This window comes from Salmo salar, chromosome ssa01 (assembly GCF_905237065.1).
Source record: "Salmo salar chromosome ssa01, Ssal_v3.1, whole genome shotgun sequence".
Taxonomy (NCBI): domain Eukaryota; kingdom Metazoa; phylum Chordata; class Actinopteri; order Salmoniformes; family Salmonidae; genus Salmo; species Salmo salar.
Window position 1 is genome coordinate 46,304,165 of NC_059442.1, and position 17,355 is coordinate 46,321,519.

General features: G+C 43.5%; 1 protein-coding gene across 2 annotated transcripts in view; it reads right to left on the reverse strand.

Annotated features, from left to right (window-relative positions):
- adck1 (aarF domain containing kinase 1) overlaps positions 1-17,355 on the reverse strand; it is a 177,016-nt gene that overhangs the window by 43,406 nt on the left and 116,255 nt on the right. For both annotated transcript variants that reach the window (XM_014196121.2, XM_045718532.1), the window contains one exon: positions 16,902-17,018. In XM_014196121.2, the coding sequence (XP_014051596.1) occupies positions 16,902-17,018 (117 nt within the window). The remainder of the gene's footprint in view (positions 1-16,901; positions 17,019-17,355) is intronic.

Consider the following 17,355-nt stretch of genomic DNA (forward strand, 5'->3'; position numbering starts at 1 on the left):
TGTGTGTTAACACGCATGTGTTTGGGGAGGACAGAAGTAAACATGAAAAAGTACACAATTTCAAAAGCCTTCACCCACTTTACCCAGCCATAGGAACCCCATGAAGTGGTCCTCGTCTTTGGGCTAAGTCGACTAATGTCAGAACCCCCACTAGGCCTCACGCAGCCTGGGCATTTCCTGACCAGTATACGTTTGTGTGTATTGTGAACAATGACACATCTTTAGGATGCAGCTCATACTGAGTGCATTACCATCACCCTCACCCTCACGCAGACATCTGTGTTCTCTCTCTCCCTTTCCTAGCCACTGTGCTTCTACATCTGCATTGCTTGCTCTTCGGCATTTCAGGCTGGGAATCTGTATAGCACTTTGTGACAACTGCTGTTGTAAAAAGGGCTTGACTGATTTGAAGGGAACAACGGCAGACATTGGCATTTGACACCGGCAACCCTCCTGTTGCCAGCTCACTTCCCGCCAGATTTTTCCCATCAGACCCGGGATTCTAACTGCTAGGCTATCTGCCGCACATACCAGAATTTTGACTTCGATACCAAGTTTAATATCACGATACTTTGTGTTGTTTTTCTATTACAAAAGTGTGATTTGAGAGTGAAAACCTGAGGAAAAAAACCACTATCTGAAATTAAGTCCACAACAATGCTTATACACTGAGTGTATAAAACATTAGGAACATCTGCTCTTTCCATGACATGATTAGGTGAATCCAGGTGAACGCTATGATCCCTTATTGATGTCACTCGTTAAATCCACTCCAATCAGTGTAGCTGAAGGAGAGGAGACAGGTTAGAGAAGGATTTTTAAGCCTTGAAACAATTGAGATATGGATTTTGTATGAGGGCCATTCAGAGAGTGAATGGACAAGACAAAATATCTAAGTGACTTTGAACGGGGTATGGTAGTAGGTACAAGGTGCACCGGTTTGTGTCAAGAACTGCCCCATTGCTGGGTTTTTCACACTCAATAGTTTCCCTGTGTGTATCAAGAACGGTCCACCACCCAAAGGACATCCAGCCAACTTGACAACTGTGGGAAGCATTGGAGTCAACATTGGTCAGCGTCCTTGTGGAACACTTTTGACACCTTGTAGAGTCCATGCCCAATTGACTCAGTACTGGTACTCCCTCTACATATTGTGGCAGACGGCAGGGAGAGGTGAGGGGAGTGGTTATTGAGGGGAGATACCTTGCAGCCCGCTGGCTCCACCCCCGAGCCATATGGACTTCCTGCCCCAACAAGGCAAGCCTGTGGATCATTAAGCCAGGGAGCACTGGGGGATAAGAGGAAGCGGCCTGCAAAAAGGGGCAAAGAATGGAGAGAAAAACATGCTTTATGAAGAGTGGGAGAAGAGAGAACAATATCTGTGAGATTACCCATTGTGACCTGGACTGTCGGATTGGCTGTTTTAAGATTACCCCTGGAGAACGGAACGGACAACGAGAACGGCTTGTGGACTGTGAGGTGATTGGTGAATTCCCCCTTCTTCCCCAGTGTACCAAAATCCCTAATAAACTCTACATTTGCAGTATATTTGTGCTACTGGTGCATGTTTTGTTATTGAACTTGGTGACGTGGAAACCCCACACCCTTGAGCCCGCTACAATATGTTATTGTTATTCACTGTGTATTTATTCCTTGTGTCACTTTCTTTAACTCTGCATTGTTGGAAAAGGAGTAGGCATTTCGCTGTTAGTCTACACCTGTTGTTTACGAAGCATGTGACACATAACATCTGATACCACATCAGCAGACCACTTTTAAGGTCTGGGAAAAATCTAAAACGAATGCCCACTGGTTTTTGGGAACACCTTTCCATTAGTTGATTTCCAAATGTGTGACACATTTGATAGAAGAACTGAACAAATTCTAATAACGGACCGTTTTTCATGTTACCGTATCAACAAAAAAAAGTACAGACGTTTCGGGTACACATGCCCCTACTCAGTAAAGAAAGAGGGGGAGGGAGAGAGGAGAGGCAGCAGCATCTACAAATATTTGTAATTGATTAAAGGGCATGTCCACGGAGCGCAAAATTAGTTTACAGAGCAGTGCCAAAAGTCCCCTCTGTTCACCTTACTCGCCCTCTCTCCCTCTCTGTAATACACTTATTTTCCCATCATGCCAGAGTGGGAGAGAGAGAATATGAGGTGTCTGTGAGCTGACAAGTGTCTTGTCATTGAGCAGAATACGAAAGAGAGATAAGGGCATCCCTGTCAGCACACTGCTATCCCTGCTCCTCTCAGCTTCAGGGACTATGTGTGTTTGTGGACTTAAGGTTAGGGAAAGGGGAATACCTAGTCAGTTGTACAACTGAATGCCTTCAACTGAAATGTGTCTTCCGCATTTAACCCAACCCCATTGAATCAGAGAGGTGAGGGGGGCGGGGGGCTGCCTTAATCGACATCCATGTCTTCGGCGTCCGGGAACAGTGGGTTAAGGATTAGGTTCAAAATCAGATTTTAAGAAAGAAAATTGTAGAAACAGACAGGGTTTATGACTGTGGCTGTGATAACTAACGTTAGTGACGACCCTACTTTGTCGGCTGATAGTGGCCTTTAGAATTGGTTAGCCTAGGCTATTACCCCCCTAAACATCGACAGGTTCCACACTGGAAATATGCAAAAACATTTGTTTGATAAAGACAAAGGGTATTTTCATCAGAATCATTAAGCTTGGGCCTGCTCACCGAACAGACGTCCTGGCCATGCAGTGCATTCGGAAAGTATTCAGACCCCTTGACTTTTTCAAAAAAAAAATTTACGTTACAGCCTTATTCTAAAATTGATTGACGAGCAAAAAAAAAAATTTACCAAAAAAAAAATAGCTACACACAATACCCCATAATGACAAAGGAAAAACAGGGTTAGAAACGTTTGCCAAAAAACCCCTCAAATATCACATTTTGAAAAGTATTCAGACCATTATTTAGAACTTTGTTGAAGAACCTTTGACAGCGATCTCTGCAGATCCTCTCAAGCTCTGTCAGGTTAGATAGGAGCCCCGTTGCACAGCTATTTTCAGATCTCTCCAGAGATGTTCGATCGGGTTCAAGTCTGGGCTCTGGTCAGGCCACTAAAGGACATTAGAGACTTGTTCCGAAGTGGCTTCCGTCTGGCCATTCTACCATAAAGGCCTGATTGGTGGAGTGCTGCAGAGATGGTTGTCCTTCTGGAAGGTTCACCCATCTCCACAGAGGAACTCAGGAGCTCTGTCAGAGTGCCCATAGGGTTCTTGATCACCTCCCTGAGCAAGGCCCTTCTCCCCCGATTGCTCAGTTTGGCTGGGCGGCTTTTGGTGGTTCCAAACTTCTTCCGTTTAAGAATGATGGAGGCCACTGTGTTCTTGGGGACCTTCATAGCTGCAGACATTTTTTGGTACCCTTCCCCAGATCTGTGCCTCGACACAATCCTGTCTAGGAGCTCTACGGACAATTCCTTTGACCTCATAGCTTGGTTTTGGCTCTGACATGCACTGCCAACTGTGGGACCTTATATAGACAGATGTGTGCCTTCCTAAATAATTTCCAATCAATTGAATTTACCACATGTGGACTCCAATAAAGTTGTAGAAACATCTCTAAGGATGATCAATGGAAACAGGATGCAGTTGAGCTCATTTTCGAGTATCATAGCAAAGGGTCTGAATACTTATGTAAATAAGGTACTTCTGTTTTTTATTTATCTGCAAAAATGTCTAAAAAACTGTTTTTCGCTTTGTCATTATGGGGTATTGTGTGAAGATTGATTAAATAACTTTTTTCCCTCATCAATTTTAGGCTGTTACGTAACAAAATGTGGAAAAAGTCAAGGTGTCTGAATACTTTCCGAATGCACTGTACTTCATCCGCATGCAGTGTTCAATGAAGAATTGCTAATCCATTTAGAAAAAAATAAATAACAAAAAACTGGCATAATAAACTAAATTGAACATCTGTATATCAAAAAGATAGATCGATTTAGGTTTGTAACCCTGAAAAATGTTTATTTAAACTTGTAGAGCACTGTTTCAAATGATCACTCTTGTTTTATTATATTCTGTTCTATTACCTCATGTTTTCAGTATAAAATAGGTGTCTTGACTGTGATAAGGTCTCCACAAATTTCTTGTTAACAAACTATAGTTTTGGCAGCTCAGTTAGGACATCTACTTTGTGCATGACAAGTCATTTTTCCAACAATTGTTTACAGACAGATTATTTCCCTTATAATTCACTGTATCACAATTCCAGTGGGTCATAAGTTTTCATATATTAAGCTGACTGTGCCTTTAAACAGCTTGGAAAATTCCAGAAAATTATGTCAAGGCCTACCTGCAAACCCAGTGCCTCTTTGCTTGACATCATGGGAAAAATCAAAAGAAATCAGTCAAGACCTCAGAAAAATATTGTAGACCTCCACAAGTCTGGTTCATCATTGGGAGCAATTTCCAAACGCCTGAAGGTACCAGGTTCATCTGTACAAACAATAGTACGCAAGTATAAACACCATGGGACCACGCAGCCGTCATACTGCTTTGGAAGGAGACGCGTTCTGTCTCCTAGAGATGAACGTACTATAGTGCGAAAAGTTCAAATCAATCCCAGAACAGCAAAGGACCTTGTGAAGATGCTGGAGGAAACAGGTACAAAAGTATCTATATCCACAGTAAAACGAGTCCTGTATCGACATAACCTGAAAGGCCGCTCAGCAAGGAAGAAGACACTGCTCCAAAACCGGCATAAAAAAGCCAGACTATGGTTTGCAACTGCACATGGGGACAAAGGTAGTACTTTTTGGAGAAATGTCGTCTGGTCTGATGAAACAAAAATAGAACTGTTTGGCCATAATGACCATTATTATGTTTGGAGGGGGAGGCTTGCAAGCCGAAGAACACCATCCCAACCGTGAAGCACGGGGGTGGCAGTATCATGTTGTGGGGGTGCTTTGCTGCAGGAGGGACTGGTGCACTTCACAAAATAGATGGCATCATGAGGGAGGTAAAGCATGTGGATATATTGAAGCAACATCTCAAGACATCAGTCAGGAAGTTAAAGCTTGGTCACAAATGGGTCTTCCAAATGGACAATAACCCCAAGCATACATCCAAAGTTGTGGCAAAATGGCTTAAGGACAACAAAGTCAAGGTTTTGGAGTGGCCATCACAAAGCCCTGACCTCAATCCTATAGAAAATTTGTGGGCAGAACTGAAAAAGCGTGTGCGAGCAAGGAGGCCTACAAACCTGACTCAGTTACACCAGCTCTGTCAGGGGGAATGGGCCAAAATTCCCCCAACTACCCGAATGTTTGACCCAAGTTAAACAATTTAAAGGCAATGCTACCAAATACTAATTGAGTGTATGTAAACTTCTGACCTACTGGGAATGTGATGAAAGAAATACAAGCTGAAATAAATCACTCTCTCTACTATTATTCTGACATTTCACTTTCTTAAAATGAAGTGGTGATCCTAACTGACCTAAGACAGGGAATTTTTACTAGGATTAAATGTCAGGAATTGTGAAAAACTGAGTTTAAATGTATTTGGCTAAGGTGTCTGTAAACTTCCGACTTCAACTGTATATAGATATCTATATATTTTTTCTTTCATCCCCCTATATATAGATCTATATATCTATATCTATATCTCAGCTGTTATGGGCAGCGTAGCAGAGAAGAAGGTGCTGCTTGTATCCAAGACCTTTGAATTGTTTGAACCCATCTTAATGTTATGTAATTTGTGGATTCAAATAAAGTATTTAAAATGTGTGTGTGTGTCAAACACTTACACCATATTGACTAAGCAGCACAACACAACCCCAGGTATCGCTGTTCTCTCTGAGGGGGATGAAAGAAAAAAGGAAAGAAAAAAAGAGGGGGATTGTTTCTCAGGGATCCCCCAGGACAGCTCTTTTTATCGTCAATCTAAAAATAGTAACATCACAGGAGAGAAAGACTGGGGGACGGACGTCAGTGGCAGCCAGTGAGAGTCTCAATCGCTCTCACACACACACACACACACAGATTGTGGGTCATATCACAGCAGACCCAAGAAACACACACACACACAGCTGTCGTCCTGCAGAGAGCTGAAACACTAGACACAGGACAGGTTCACACGCACTCAAACACACAGAGTTAGACAGTGGCCCCTGTGTGTACGTCTGTGCTGTACAAGACACCACGCTGGTAGGGTCCCTCTGATACACCATTCAACCTGTCTAGAGAGCCCTGCATATAATTAATCTCTCTCACACACACACACACACACACACACACACAATGTAGTTAATAAGGACAGACAGCAAACAAAAGAGCTGATAAGGAATAGGCATCTACTAATGGCCATTAATTAGAAATCCATTTGTCACTGGGGAGAGAGAGAGGGAAGTCTCTCTCTCTCACACACACACACACAAAGATAATCCAGATCTCATATCACAGCAGACCCAAGAAACAGACACACACGTTATGTTTTTCTATCTTCGTGGGGACCTAAATGTAACCCTATTCCTAAACCTAACCCCTAAGCTTAAAATAGCCTTTGTCATCATGGGGACGTAGGACATGTTCCCATGGGGGACAATTTTCCTTGTTTTACTATCCTTGTGGGGATTTTGGGGGATTTTAGGTCCCCACAAGGATAGAACCAACCCACCTTTTCTCGCCCCCCCCCACACACACACAGTAACTCAAGTGGCTGAATTATGCTAGGAGGCTAACTAAGTCAGTAGGAGGAAACCCAGAGGGAGAATTAGCAGTGTAATATCGCAATCATGTCCTTCTTTAAGACTGACACACTGTAGCATGATGGGGGAAATCCCACAGCATACGTTTACACACAGTCTATTAGATGCTAGTCATCAAGGCGTTTAGCCTGTTTCTAGCACTACTAATGGCAAATCAATAATTGGCATACTTGACTCAATAGTGCACCCAAGTATTTGGGTGCAGGAGTCAATATAAACTGGGAAAGGAAAACCTGCACCCAGAAAAAGTATTTACACTTTATAAGTTCTTTGGCAGCAAACTGACGTGTTTCTGATGGTGCAACGTGGATCAGAAGACTCTTTAAGCTAATGAAAGGCTAAATCAATGGTCTTTTCTTGTCCTGTTTCTAAAAACAAAATTCGGAAAGCTTAAAGTCAGCATGCATAATACGTTACTACTTGTTGTAAGCATAATACTATTTTTTGGGGGGGCCTTCCTGCTATTAGCCCATACAAAAGCATTGAATAACAGATTCACTACATAGAAAAACAGATAGTCCCCTGCAAGACATCTAAAATGAGTCTGTTCTGAAGTGTCTGTGCCTTATATCTGAGATATTAAGAAAGACCAGGAAACATTTGTTATTTTGTTTTACATTTAACCCCTTACTTTTGGCACTAAACATATATACTTCCATTCATTTTTTCAACTGGTACCGAGGGACCTTGAAACGCCTGTGGGCATCCTAGAGCAAAGCATGTACGCGTTCCTGAAAGTCTCACCTTTCCACGGAGGGGTCATATTAGTGTGTAGCCCAAACTGTTTGGACGCTACAGAGAAGGCTGATGGTCTGTTCCGACGAGTCCCAAAATGCTCGTGGGGGTCGTAGTGCAAAATAATCGTATTCATGAGACTCATCTTTCCATAGAGGGGTCATAATAGTTTCTAGGCCAAACCGTTCGGACGCTACAGATGATTTTGGGAACGTTTCATGGTCTGACAAACACAGCTCTAGCTCTGTCACCGCAGCTGCAGAAGCAGGACATCAGCGTATGCAGTGGATTGAGACCAAAAAAATAAAAAAATTCATTGACAGATTTTTAGGTGGATTTTTTTATTATGCTAATTAGATTTCCATGGGGCGCGGACATCAACTCTAGGGGGTTATAGTAGACTTAGCGATATGATGTAGATACAGAAAGTAAATAGCATAGTGGGTCAGTTTCCGCAACAATAAGTCAGCAGCGTGAAGCCAACCCTGAGTGAACCCGTGCACATGCGCAGATACTGTGTGTGACCGTGTGAGAGCGCAGACACTGTGTGTGTGACCGTGTGAGAGACTCTGCTTGTATCCTTGTATGTAGCAATGTCACATAGATCATTATTTTTTTAAATTACAAAGCCTTTTCACTAAAATAAGAACTATTTTTGTGTTCATTTTTTTTATGAATACTCTTGCATGTAATGGAATACTAACGTCCGATGGAATATTCAAATAACCGTGGCCATCTCTAGTTGTAATAGTCACTTCATTTCTTTCAGCGTGTCCACTCGAAGGCTTGTGTGTACCTGTGTGTTTGTGTGTATGCGCGCGGGTTCGTGCGTCAATATGTCTGCATGCATGAGGTCCCCTATACCAATGAACATACGCACATCAATGTACTTTTTTTGGAGGTGCTGGTATTATAGGTGAACAAGAAAAATTAAAAGGAAAATGCCACACACATTCACATCCCAGGTGGGGGTGGAAGGTTCTATATATAGGGGCAGTAATCAGTGACATCCCATCCTGTTTCAGGTTACAGGAAGTGATGACACTGAGCACTCCTATATATAGGACCTTCCACCCACTCCTGGGATATGAATGCCTGATGAAGCAGCCAGGTCACCCGTGATACAAGTCAGTATTCGACGTCCATCCATGTCTGAGGATGTCGGGAGATGACGTGGAAACCGGCCACTAGGTGCAACAATGAGTGCTGTTACCTTCAAGTAGGTTTCGATTTTGCTAAAGTGTTATGGACGGGGATGGAGGATGGGTGTAAGCATCTGCCTCTGATTCCAAAGGTTACAAGTTCGAATCCAGCAATAGTAGTTTGAGAGATTTTTTTTTTTAGATTAACCATTCTGAGTTAATGCCTGTGGCAGCCAGTGGGGAGGTGTGCTAGCACTGACCAGGGCTAGGCTAGCTTTCTAGTTCAGAGGCTCATAAGTCAGGGTAAATAGTAAACAAAAAAGCTTTTACTGCCTATAAGGTTCAAACCTAAACGATCTCTTCAAGAATCAAACTTAAATGTTCAGCAGATAATACTTTCAACAAGAGCTACAGTTGAAGTCGGACGTTTAGCCAAATACATTTAAACTCAGTTTCACAATTCCTGACATTTAATCCTAGTAAAAATTCCCTGTCTTAGGTCAGTTAGGATCACCACTTTATTTTAAGAATGTGAAATGTCAGAATAATAGTATAGAGAATGATTTATTTCAGCTTGTATTTCTTTCATCACATTCCCAGTGGGTCAGAAGTAGCAATGCCTTTAAATTGTTTAACTTGGGTCAAACGTTTTGGGTAGCCTTCCACAAGCTTCCCACAATAAGTTGGGTGAATTTTGGCCCATTCCTCCTGACAGAGCTGGTGGAACTGAGTCAGGTTTGTAGGCCTCCTTGCTCGCACACGCTTTTCCAGTTCTGCCCACACATTTTCTATAGGATTGAGGTCAGGGGCTTTGTGATGGCCACTCCAATACCTTGACTTTGTTGTCCTTAAGCCACAACTTTGGAAGTATGCTTGGGGTCATTGTCCATTTGCGACCAAGCTTTAACTTCAAGACTGATGTCTTGAGATGTTGCTTCAATATATCCACAATTTTACCTCCTCATGATGCCATCTATTTTGTGAAGTGCACCAGTCCCTCCTGCAGCAAAGCACCCCACAACATGATGCTGTCACCCCCGTGCTTCATGGTTGGGATGGGGTTCTTCGGCTTGCAAGCATCCTCCTTTTTCCTCCAAACAACATTGCAAACTGTAGTCTGGATTTTTTTTATGGCGGTTTTGGAGCAGTGGCTTCTTCCTTGCTGAACGGCCTTTCAGGTTATGTCGAGGTTATGCCTGTTCAAGCCAGTGGGCACGTTCCCGGCTGATTACATGGCTTGTGGTGCAGGTGAGGGCGTGGACATTAAGTGGATGATCCTCACTGTGCCACACTCCCTTCTCATGACGGAAGCCGTCAGGTGACCAACGATGACCCATCCTAACAGGCTGACTACACCGCTCGTGTCGTGGGCGCGAGCGTTGCAAAATAAAAATCTATGTTAATCAATAATTGCACCCACACTGCTCGCGCACGCCAACGAGCGTCTGCGTTGCCAAGGGCTAAAATAGAAGTCAGTTCTATTTCTGACGCAGATCGCGCTGAAAGTCCTGCCTCTCCCATCTCCTCATCGGTTTATAGAAGCAGGTACCCACGTGCCATCTCCTCATTGGTTACACCCACGTGGGTTACTGAAAGATGAACCAGGTCAGTGGGGGTAATGCACCTAATTTATGAAAGTTGCCAATCGCAATATTAAGTCAAGAGAAGAAAAAGCCTGGAAGGAGGAGAGATGACTAGAAACGATTCGGTTGACCGTTTTATGTGTGGATTAATTGGTGGAGTAGAGGACCTTGTGCATTTCAGGTAAAATAACAACTCAATGTTTATATCCCAGGACAAATTAGCTAGTAACAGCAAGCTAGCTAAATAGGACAGATTAGCTAGCAAGTGCAAGCTAGCTAGCTAAATTGCCATAAATGTTTAAAGCTTTTCGACCTGTCCCCAAATGAATATAATTGGTTCAGAGTTTGTTTTGATATTTTAACCTGCGTGTCGTGATCGCGTTTGGAGTGGGGGGACAAAATACATTTATGCACGATGGTGCACGCGTGCAGACGGTTTGGGTTCCGTGTAAGGCTTCCAGCTGATGGCTGTGTTCCAGGACGTTAAATATGAATAATGTTCGAATAGCTAAGACCCAGTATACATCCACAGGCAAACCACACGCAGAGCTCAGCTTTCACAGGAATCATATGTAATTGGAGCTTTTGAATGGTGGTCAAGTTGACATGGGGCATTGTGATGTCATGACTGGTACTAATGCGCGCATGCAGACACATTGACGCACGAACCCCCGCGACTCATCGAGCCTGCGAGTCGACACGCTGAAAGAAATTAAGTGCCTCCATTGCAACTCATTGAGTTACTATGGTTACATCCCAAATGGAAGCGTATCCCCTATATAGTGCACTACTTTTGACCACAGCCCTACGGGCCATTTGGGGCAGAGCCTATTGCTATGGGTACAGTGCTGTGACGTGGGTCATTTAGGTTTAATGGCGCTCTCTTAGAAGAATTCAGTAGCATACCTTTACGCCAACCCTCTTCTCTAGGCTGATTATCTAATGCTGTCAAAGCACCAATGACTTACCAGTCCAGCAGGCTTACAGTACAACTACATCAATGTATCCACTTAACATGGTGTGTCAAGGAACTGGCAATGGTTTGGGTTAGCTGAGTTTTGTAACACAGTGATCATGCTAACGCTAACACAGGCATAGTTTAAAAAAAAGACATACTGCTTAAAGAGATACTCAATTGAGAAGACATCCCACAGTCAGAAACACAGCCATGTTCTGACACGGTTTCCTCAAAGACAGTGTGTCTGATGAAACAATATAGCAGATGCAAATTGTCATGCCTCCAGACACTCCTAATCTGTGTTGTCTGTAATCTCTACTCCTCTCATGGGATTACAAGTCTGGATTGTCATATTCTCTCTCCAAATCCCAGTTTATAAACATACAATCCCCAGTTTATTCCATCTTAACATCTGCACTGTGCATGTCATTTAGAAAGCGGAGACTATTGTATCTATCAAATCATTACAAAGACTCTGCACGGCACTTGGTTGAAAATTGGAAAACTGCAGATGGCTACTGCCTTGCATGCAACGCACATAAAGACAGTTTACTTTAAATCCGGAGAGATAGAGAACTATCTGACGTCATAAAAAAAGTGTATATCTCTGTCTCCATGCACGCAAACGCACACACACACACACTGTACGGGGCCACAGTAGCGGCGGGCCCGGCCATTAGCCGATGGTGAGCGTTATTAGACATAATAAATGAGTCTGTCCGGCCAGGTGAGAATGGATAGAATTATTAACTGGCCCTGGCATCTGTGTGTGTGTGTGTGTGTGTGTGTGTGTGTGTGTGTGCGCGCGCGAGTCGCCGCCGTGTGTGTAATCAAAAGATTGATGACGGACCAAATAGACTTTTCTCTGGACTCGACCCCGACGTGCACGGAATGGATAAACAGATTTACCTTTTCATTTTTCCAACCACAGAGATGATTTGGGAGAGAAAAGTTTTGCGACTATATCCAAGACATATATTACGCCGTTAAGAATGCTGATGATGCAGAGTTCTGCATAATCTGTGTGTACTATGTGTATTTGTGCACACACTTCTGTTTATTGTAACATGATCTATGCAGAGGAAAGTGAACAGATGAGCAGTTCTCTCTCCTCCTCTTGTGTAGGTTTTAATACCACTAACAGTTGGGGAAACAGTATTTTACAGAGTTAAGTGTCCTCCTCTACGTCTCACTCACTCAGCCAGGCTCTCGGAGTTGCTAGCATAATGTAGCGTAGCCTGGCTAGCCTCTGCCTGATGAACCCTCTCTACAGGGTGCTCCCTCTCTCCAATCGTCACAACTCTCTCGCTTTCCCTCCCTCTTTTTCCTTCTATCGCCATCTCTTTCTCGGTGTTTCGCTATTGAATTGTCTAAACTTTCTCTCTCACAATGTTTCTCCCATCTGGTTCTCCTTTCTCATTATCTTGCCTTCCTCTTTTGCTACCTCTCATGGGTTCTCGTCCCAACCCTTTACCAATGGGTCCTAGATCCAATCCCTAAATCTGCACCCAGCCTCTTGCCCAGTCCCTACTCCAGACCCTCCTATTCTTCTTCATATCATTGGAGAGTGTGGCTGACAGCAACAGTGTTTATGTCATAGTAATAATGAGTGTGTCATCAGGCCTAGAGTCACCATACACACTCATCACTCACTGTCTACACACAGACAGACAGACAGAGAGAGAGAGAGAGAGAGACAGAGAGAGAGACAGAGAGAGAGACAGAGAGAGAGACAGAGAGAGAGAGAGAATTCAAAGATGATACAGACCCCGAGACATTAATCATACTGATCTTGCACACTGACGGTATCCCTGGGCCTCCTACACACACTCTGGGGCACATTAGAACACACCATCACTGGTGTGTGTGTGAGGGATCAGTATGATTCATGTCTGGGAGTCTGCATCTTCTTTGTATGTGTGTGTTGACGATCAGTAGAATAATATTTGTGTAATCTATGCTCTCAATCACACTCTCTCCTTCTCTATCTGGCTTTTATTGATCAAACTATAAAAGAGCTGGAGGAAGATACACTCTAATAAGTGTGAGTCAATGAGCACCACTTCAGAGTTACGGGTATCTCTCCAGATGCGTGCATATACGTGTACAGACACACACACACACGCACACACACGCACACACACACGCACACACTTCCGTGCTGGAGCACTGGATCGCTGACAGCTGTGTGACTAACAGTATTCATAAGTGCATCAATAACAACAGTAACGTGTCTGAGTGTCTGCCAGATGGAGCACAGCATCACAGCAGGCTTGCAGGCAGGCAGAATCACTCCTCAGTCCTCACTCCTCAGGAGGGTCGGGGTTCTTCTATCCATGTGGGGACCTAAAATGCCCTAAAGTCCCCACAAGGATAGTAAAACAAGGAAGATTCTCCCTCATTTAGGGTTAGGGTAAGTGTTAGGGTAAATAAGATTTTGAATAGAAATACATTTTATGTCCTCATGATAGAATAACAAAATGTGTGTGTGTCTGCATACGTGTGTGTGCTTTTGCGTGCGTGTGCGTGTGTGTGTGTGTGTGTGTGTGTGTGCCTGCACGAGTGTGTAACGGCTCCACAGACAACACCTGTGGGCCAAAGTTGATGGAATATTACTAGTGTGACACAGACTTACACACAGAGAAATTATAGCTTGATCCATTACCGCTACGTCTGCCCATACCTCTGGCCTACTAGAATATGCATGCTAGATACGCGGGTTGACTCATAACCCGGGCGGGTTCAGGGTCATGACATATTGGGAAGTTATGTCACGGGCTGGTAGAATAAAGAGGAAACAATAGCTTATAGTATAATAATGAAATAAAAACCTCAATGTAGCCTATCTGGCATTAGCACGTAAGCCTAACTTTTAGGGTCTAACTGTACGCGTGCCAAATAGTCTACACCCCTATCGCAAATACTTTTTGAAATGGGCAAGAAAAAGTTAATTGTCAATCCTCCGAGGAAAAAAAGTACTAAGTTGAGTTTAATTCAATACGTTTTGAAATGGAGCTGAAAATAAAGACACGGGAGGGTCAGAAAAGTAGCCTAATGTTTGGGAAAGAGTTGGTGAAGTGATAAAAAGGATGATAGCAGTGACGGCTATGTTACGTGTGATGATTGTGAGGCGCTATACAAATTAGACCGTCACAAGATGGGGACTTAAAATAGGCCTATAGCATGTCAAGGGATCTGCAGCCTACTGTTCCGATAGGTTAAACGGAAACGGAAATCTGGACACTGACAGTAGGTCTATAACCTCTCACATAGCCTTAATATTAACTCCTGAAGAATGAAGCATTTCTTGCATCTTGAGAGAACGAGAATGAGCAGTTAGATACTGTCTTGTAAAGGTGCCATCTTTATCAGCATCCTAAAAGTTGATTGTTTAAAAGTTGATCAACCACATAAAATTGTGACTCGTTTCAGGAAACTAGGCGTATGTCGCACGTAACTAGTTCACAGGAGAGCCATTTGAACGTTAATTATTGTTATTTATTTATGCTAGCCATGTACTGCTCGGTACCCGAGACCTGGAAATAGCTGTGCAATACAGGTGTGCCAAGCTTGTAGCGTCATACCCAAGAAGACTCGAGGCTGTAATCGCTGCCAAAGGTGTTTCATCAAAGTACTGAGTAAAGGGTCTGAATACTTATGTAAATGTGATATTTAATTTTCTTATTTTTAATACATTTGCAAAAATGTCTAAAAACCTGATTTGTCATTATGGGGAATTGTGTGTCGATTGATGAGGGAAATAAACAATGTAATCCATTTTAGAATAAGGCTGTAACGTAACAAAATGTGGAAAAAGTGAAGGGGTCGGAATCCTTCCCGAATGCACTGTATCCTTTTCTCTCATCATCTCTGCTCCCTCTCTCTGTTCTTTCGCTCTACTGTGTCTCTCCCTCCTTGCAATTTCTAACCGTTTTCACTCGTCTCTCCCTCTCTCTTTTCTCCCCCTTTTTTCGCCCCCTCGCTCCCATCCTCTCTGTTGCTGTAAAGGAAGGCATGAAATTAACTGTTATGAAGAGTAATGGCTTATTTTGCGGCTGTAGGTGCAGCACTGAAATATACATCTGAAATCCTGTGTGCATATGGGTGTGTGAGTGCAAGTGTTTGTGTTTGTGTGTGTCCATGTGTACATGTTTCGAGGGCACATTGAGGCGCGATTGATTGGATACATAAAGGGTACGTAAAACGTTTCATTTTAATACAGATGTATGAAACTAATCAGTAGATCCTCAGCCAAATGAACAGCATGTGTGAACTGGAATGGAGCTTTAACCCTGTCCCCACACACACCCGGAGACACACCCACAGCGGAACATGTTGTTGCAATGTAATATACTGGCAGGGCTCTACGCTGACTTTTTTAAAGAAATTTACGTGCACAATATTTGAGGTAATAAAGCTTGAATCCTTCGTTTTTCTAGGCACACTGGTGCTCTTAAGTTAAGATTCCAGTTCGCACAGCAAAATATTTACGTGCATACGCGATTAAAATGGTTGCACTCTAGAGCCCTGACTGGCAGCCGTGGCATGGGTAAGCAGAGGGCAGCAGTCATGTACACGTCTCTTCTTTTTCCTGTCTCTCATTCTTTCCCAGACATTTAAAAAAGACAGTGGGGAGAGAGGAAGAGAACGACCTAAAGAGAGACAGAAAGAAAGAGAGAGACGGAAGAAAGAGAGCGCGCAAGAGAGATGGAAAGAGTTAGAGAATTATTGTTTCCTATCAGGAAGACATCACACAGTAACAGAAAAACAATAAGAGCAGAGCGGCAATCTCCCAGCCAAATACCTCAGTGATAACGCACACTGTATTATCAATCAATAAACCATTAGTGTCTCTCTGCTGATTCTAAAGCCCACACAAGCCACATCCCTGATAGACCCACACACACGGGTGCGTATGAGCATGCATAACGATCAACACAAACAGACAGAGGGATCAACACACACGTTAACAGATACACAATGACAAACGTGCACGCACAAACCCTCCCACATGCACCCCTCCCCCAGACACACACACATCTGACTGTACGGTATTCATCAAACGAGTCTCCTATGATTCCAACCACGCCTCCCCAGTATTAGCCAGCTCTCCACAGACTCCCATGGCTTTTGTGTTCCACCATTGTGCCCAGGTGTAATGATCGGTATCGCACCCCTGCCAATATGCGCTGCCCAGGCCTGAATGCAGCCGGCAGCAGAATTAAACAGTACTCCGTCAGGCACAGAGCCCCTGCCACGACAATAGGTGGCAAACGAGAATAAATGTAATCCATCTACAGAGAACAGTCTTTTATATGAAAAATAGATTTCTTTAATTCCCTCTTCATCTGGTGATGGGGGGGTAGAGGGTGGGAGGGAGGGAGGAAGAGTGAAGGGATGGAGGTATAAGACGTCAGCCTAGAAAGCTTCATTTGTTCTCTCTCTCCACTGTTTCTTTCTCCGAAGAAGTTTGACAACGTTATGCATTGACGATAGTAAATAGTCAAGTATGGCCTTTTGCTGTGGGCCTCACTCACGTTCCCAAAATGAGGACGAAAATGTAGGAAAATACACAGAAGTGAGGATTAGCTCATGATATGGGTCATATTCAATATGCACCAAACAGACAAACAGAGAGGGACTACATGGATTTGCCCAATACGAAATGCTCATTTTCGCTGTTCGTCCCCTCAAAAATGTTGCTCCGGTGTGACTTAATGAATGCGGCCATGGTGTCGTACCTCATTGACGTTGATGCTGTGTCTCCTCATATAGTCTCTGTCGTTGACCTGGCCTCCCTCGGCAAAGTCCATGGTCAGGATCCGCCTGGTAGACAGGTCCCAGTGGATCTTAGGCACCTGAGAGAGGGAGAGGGATGGAGGAAGGGAGGTTGTTTCACAATTGCATGACAACATGATAGCAACCGTTAGAGGAGTTGCTATTGTTTTCCTTCACACCTCCCCAAAACACACACGCAGTCATAGCTCTCTGGGAACATTTACTATCACACTGATCAATAGTAGCTGCTCTTAATCAATCGTGCCCTCTGGACAGTTACCAAGCCACATTCAACCGAAGCTAAAAGAAGAATAGGGAAATAGACAGTAATATACAACAAGGAAAAATATACTGTATACTCAAGCAGAGTAACAATAGAGTAATAACATGATATTTCTTCCATCCCAGTGTGCGTGT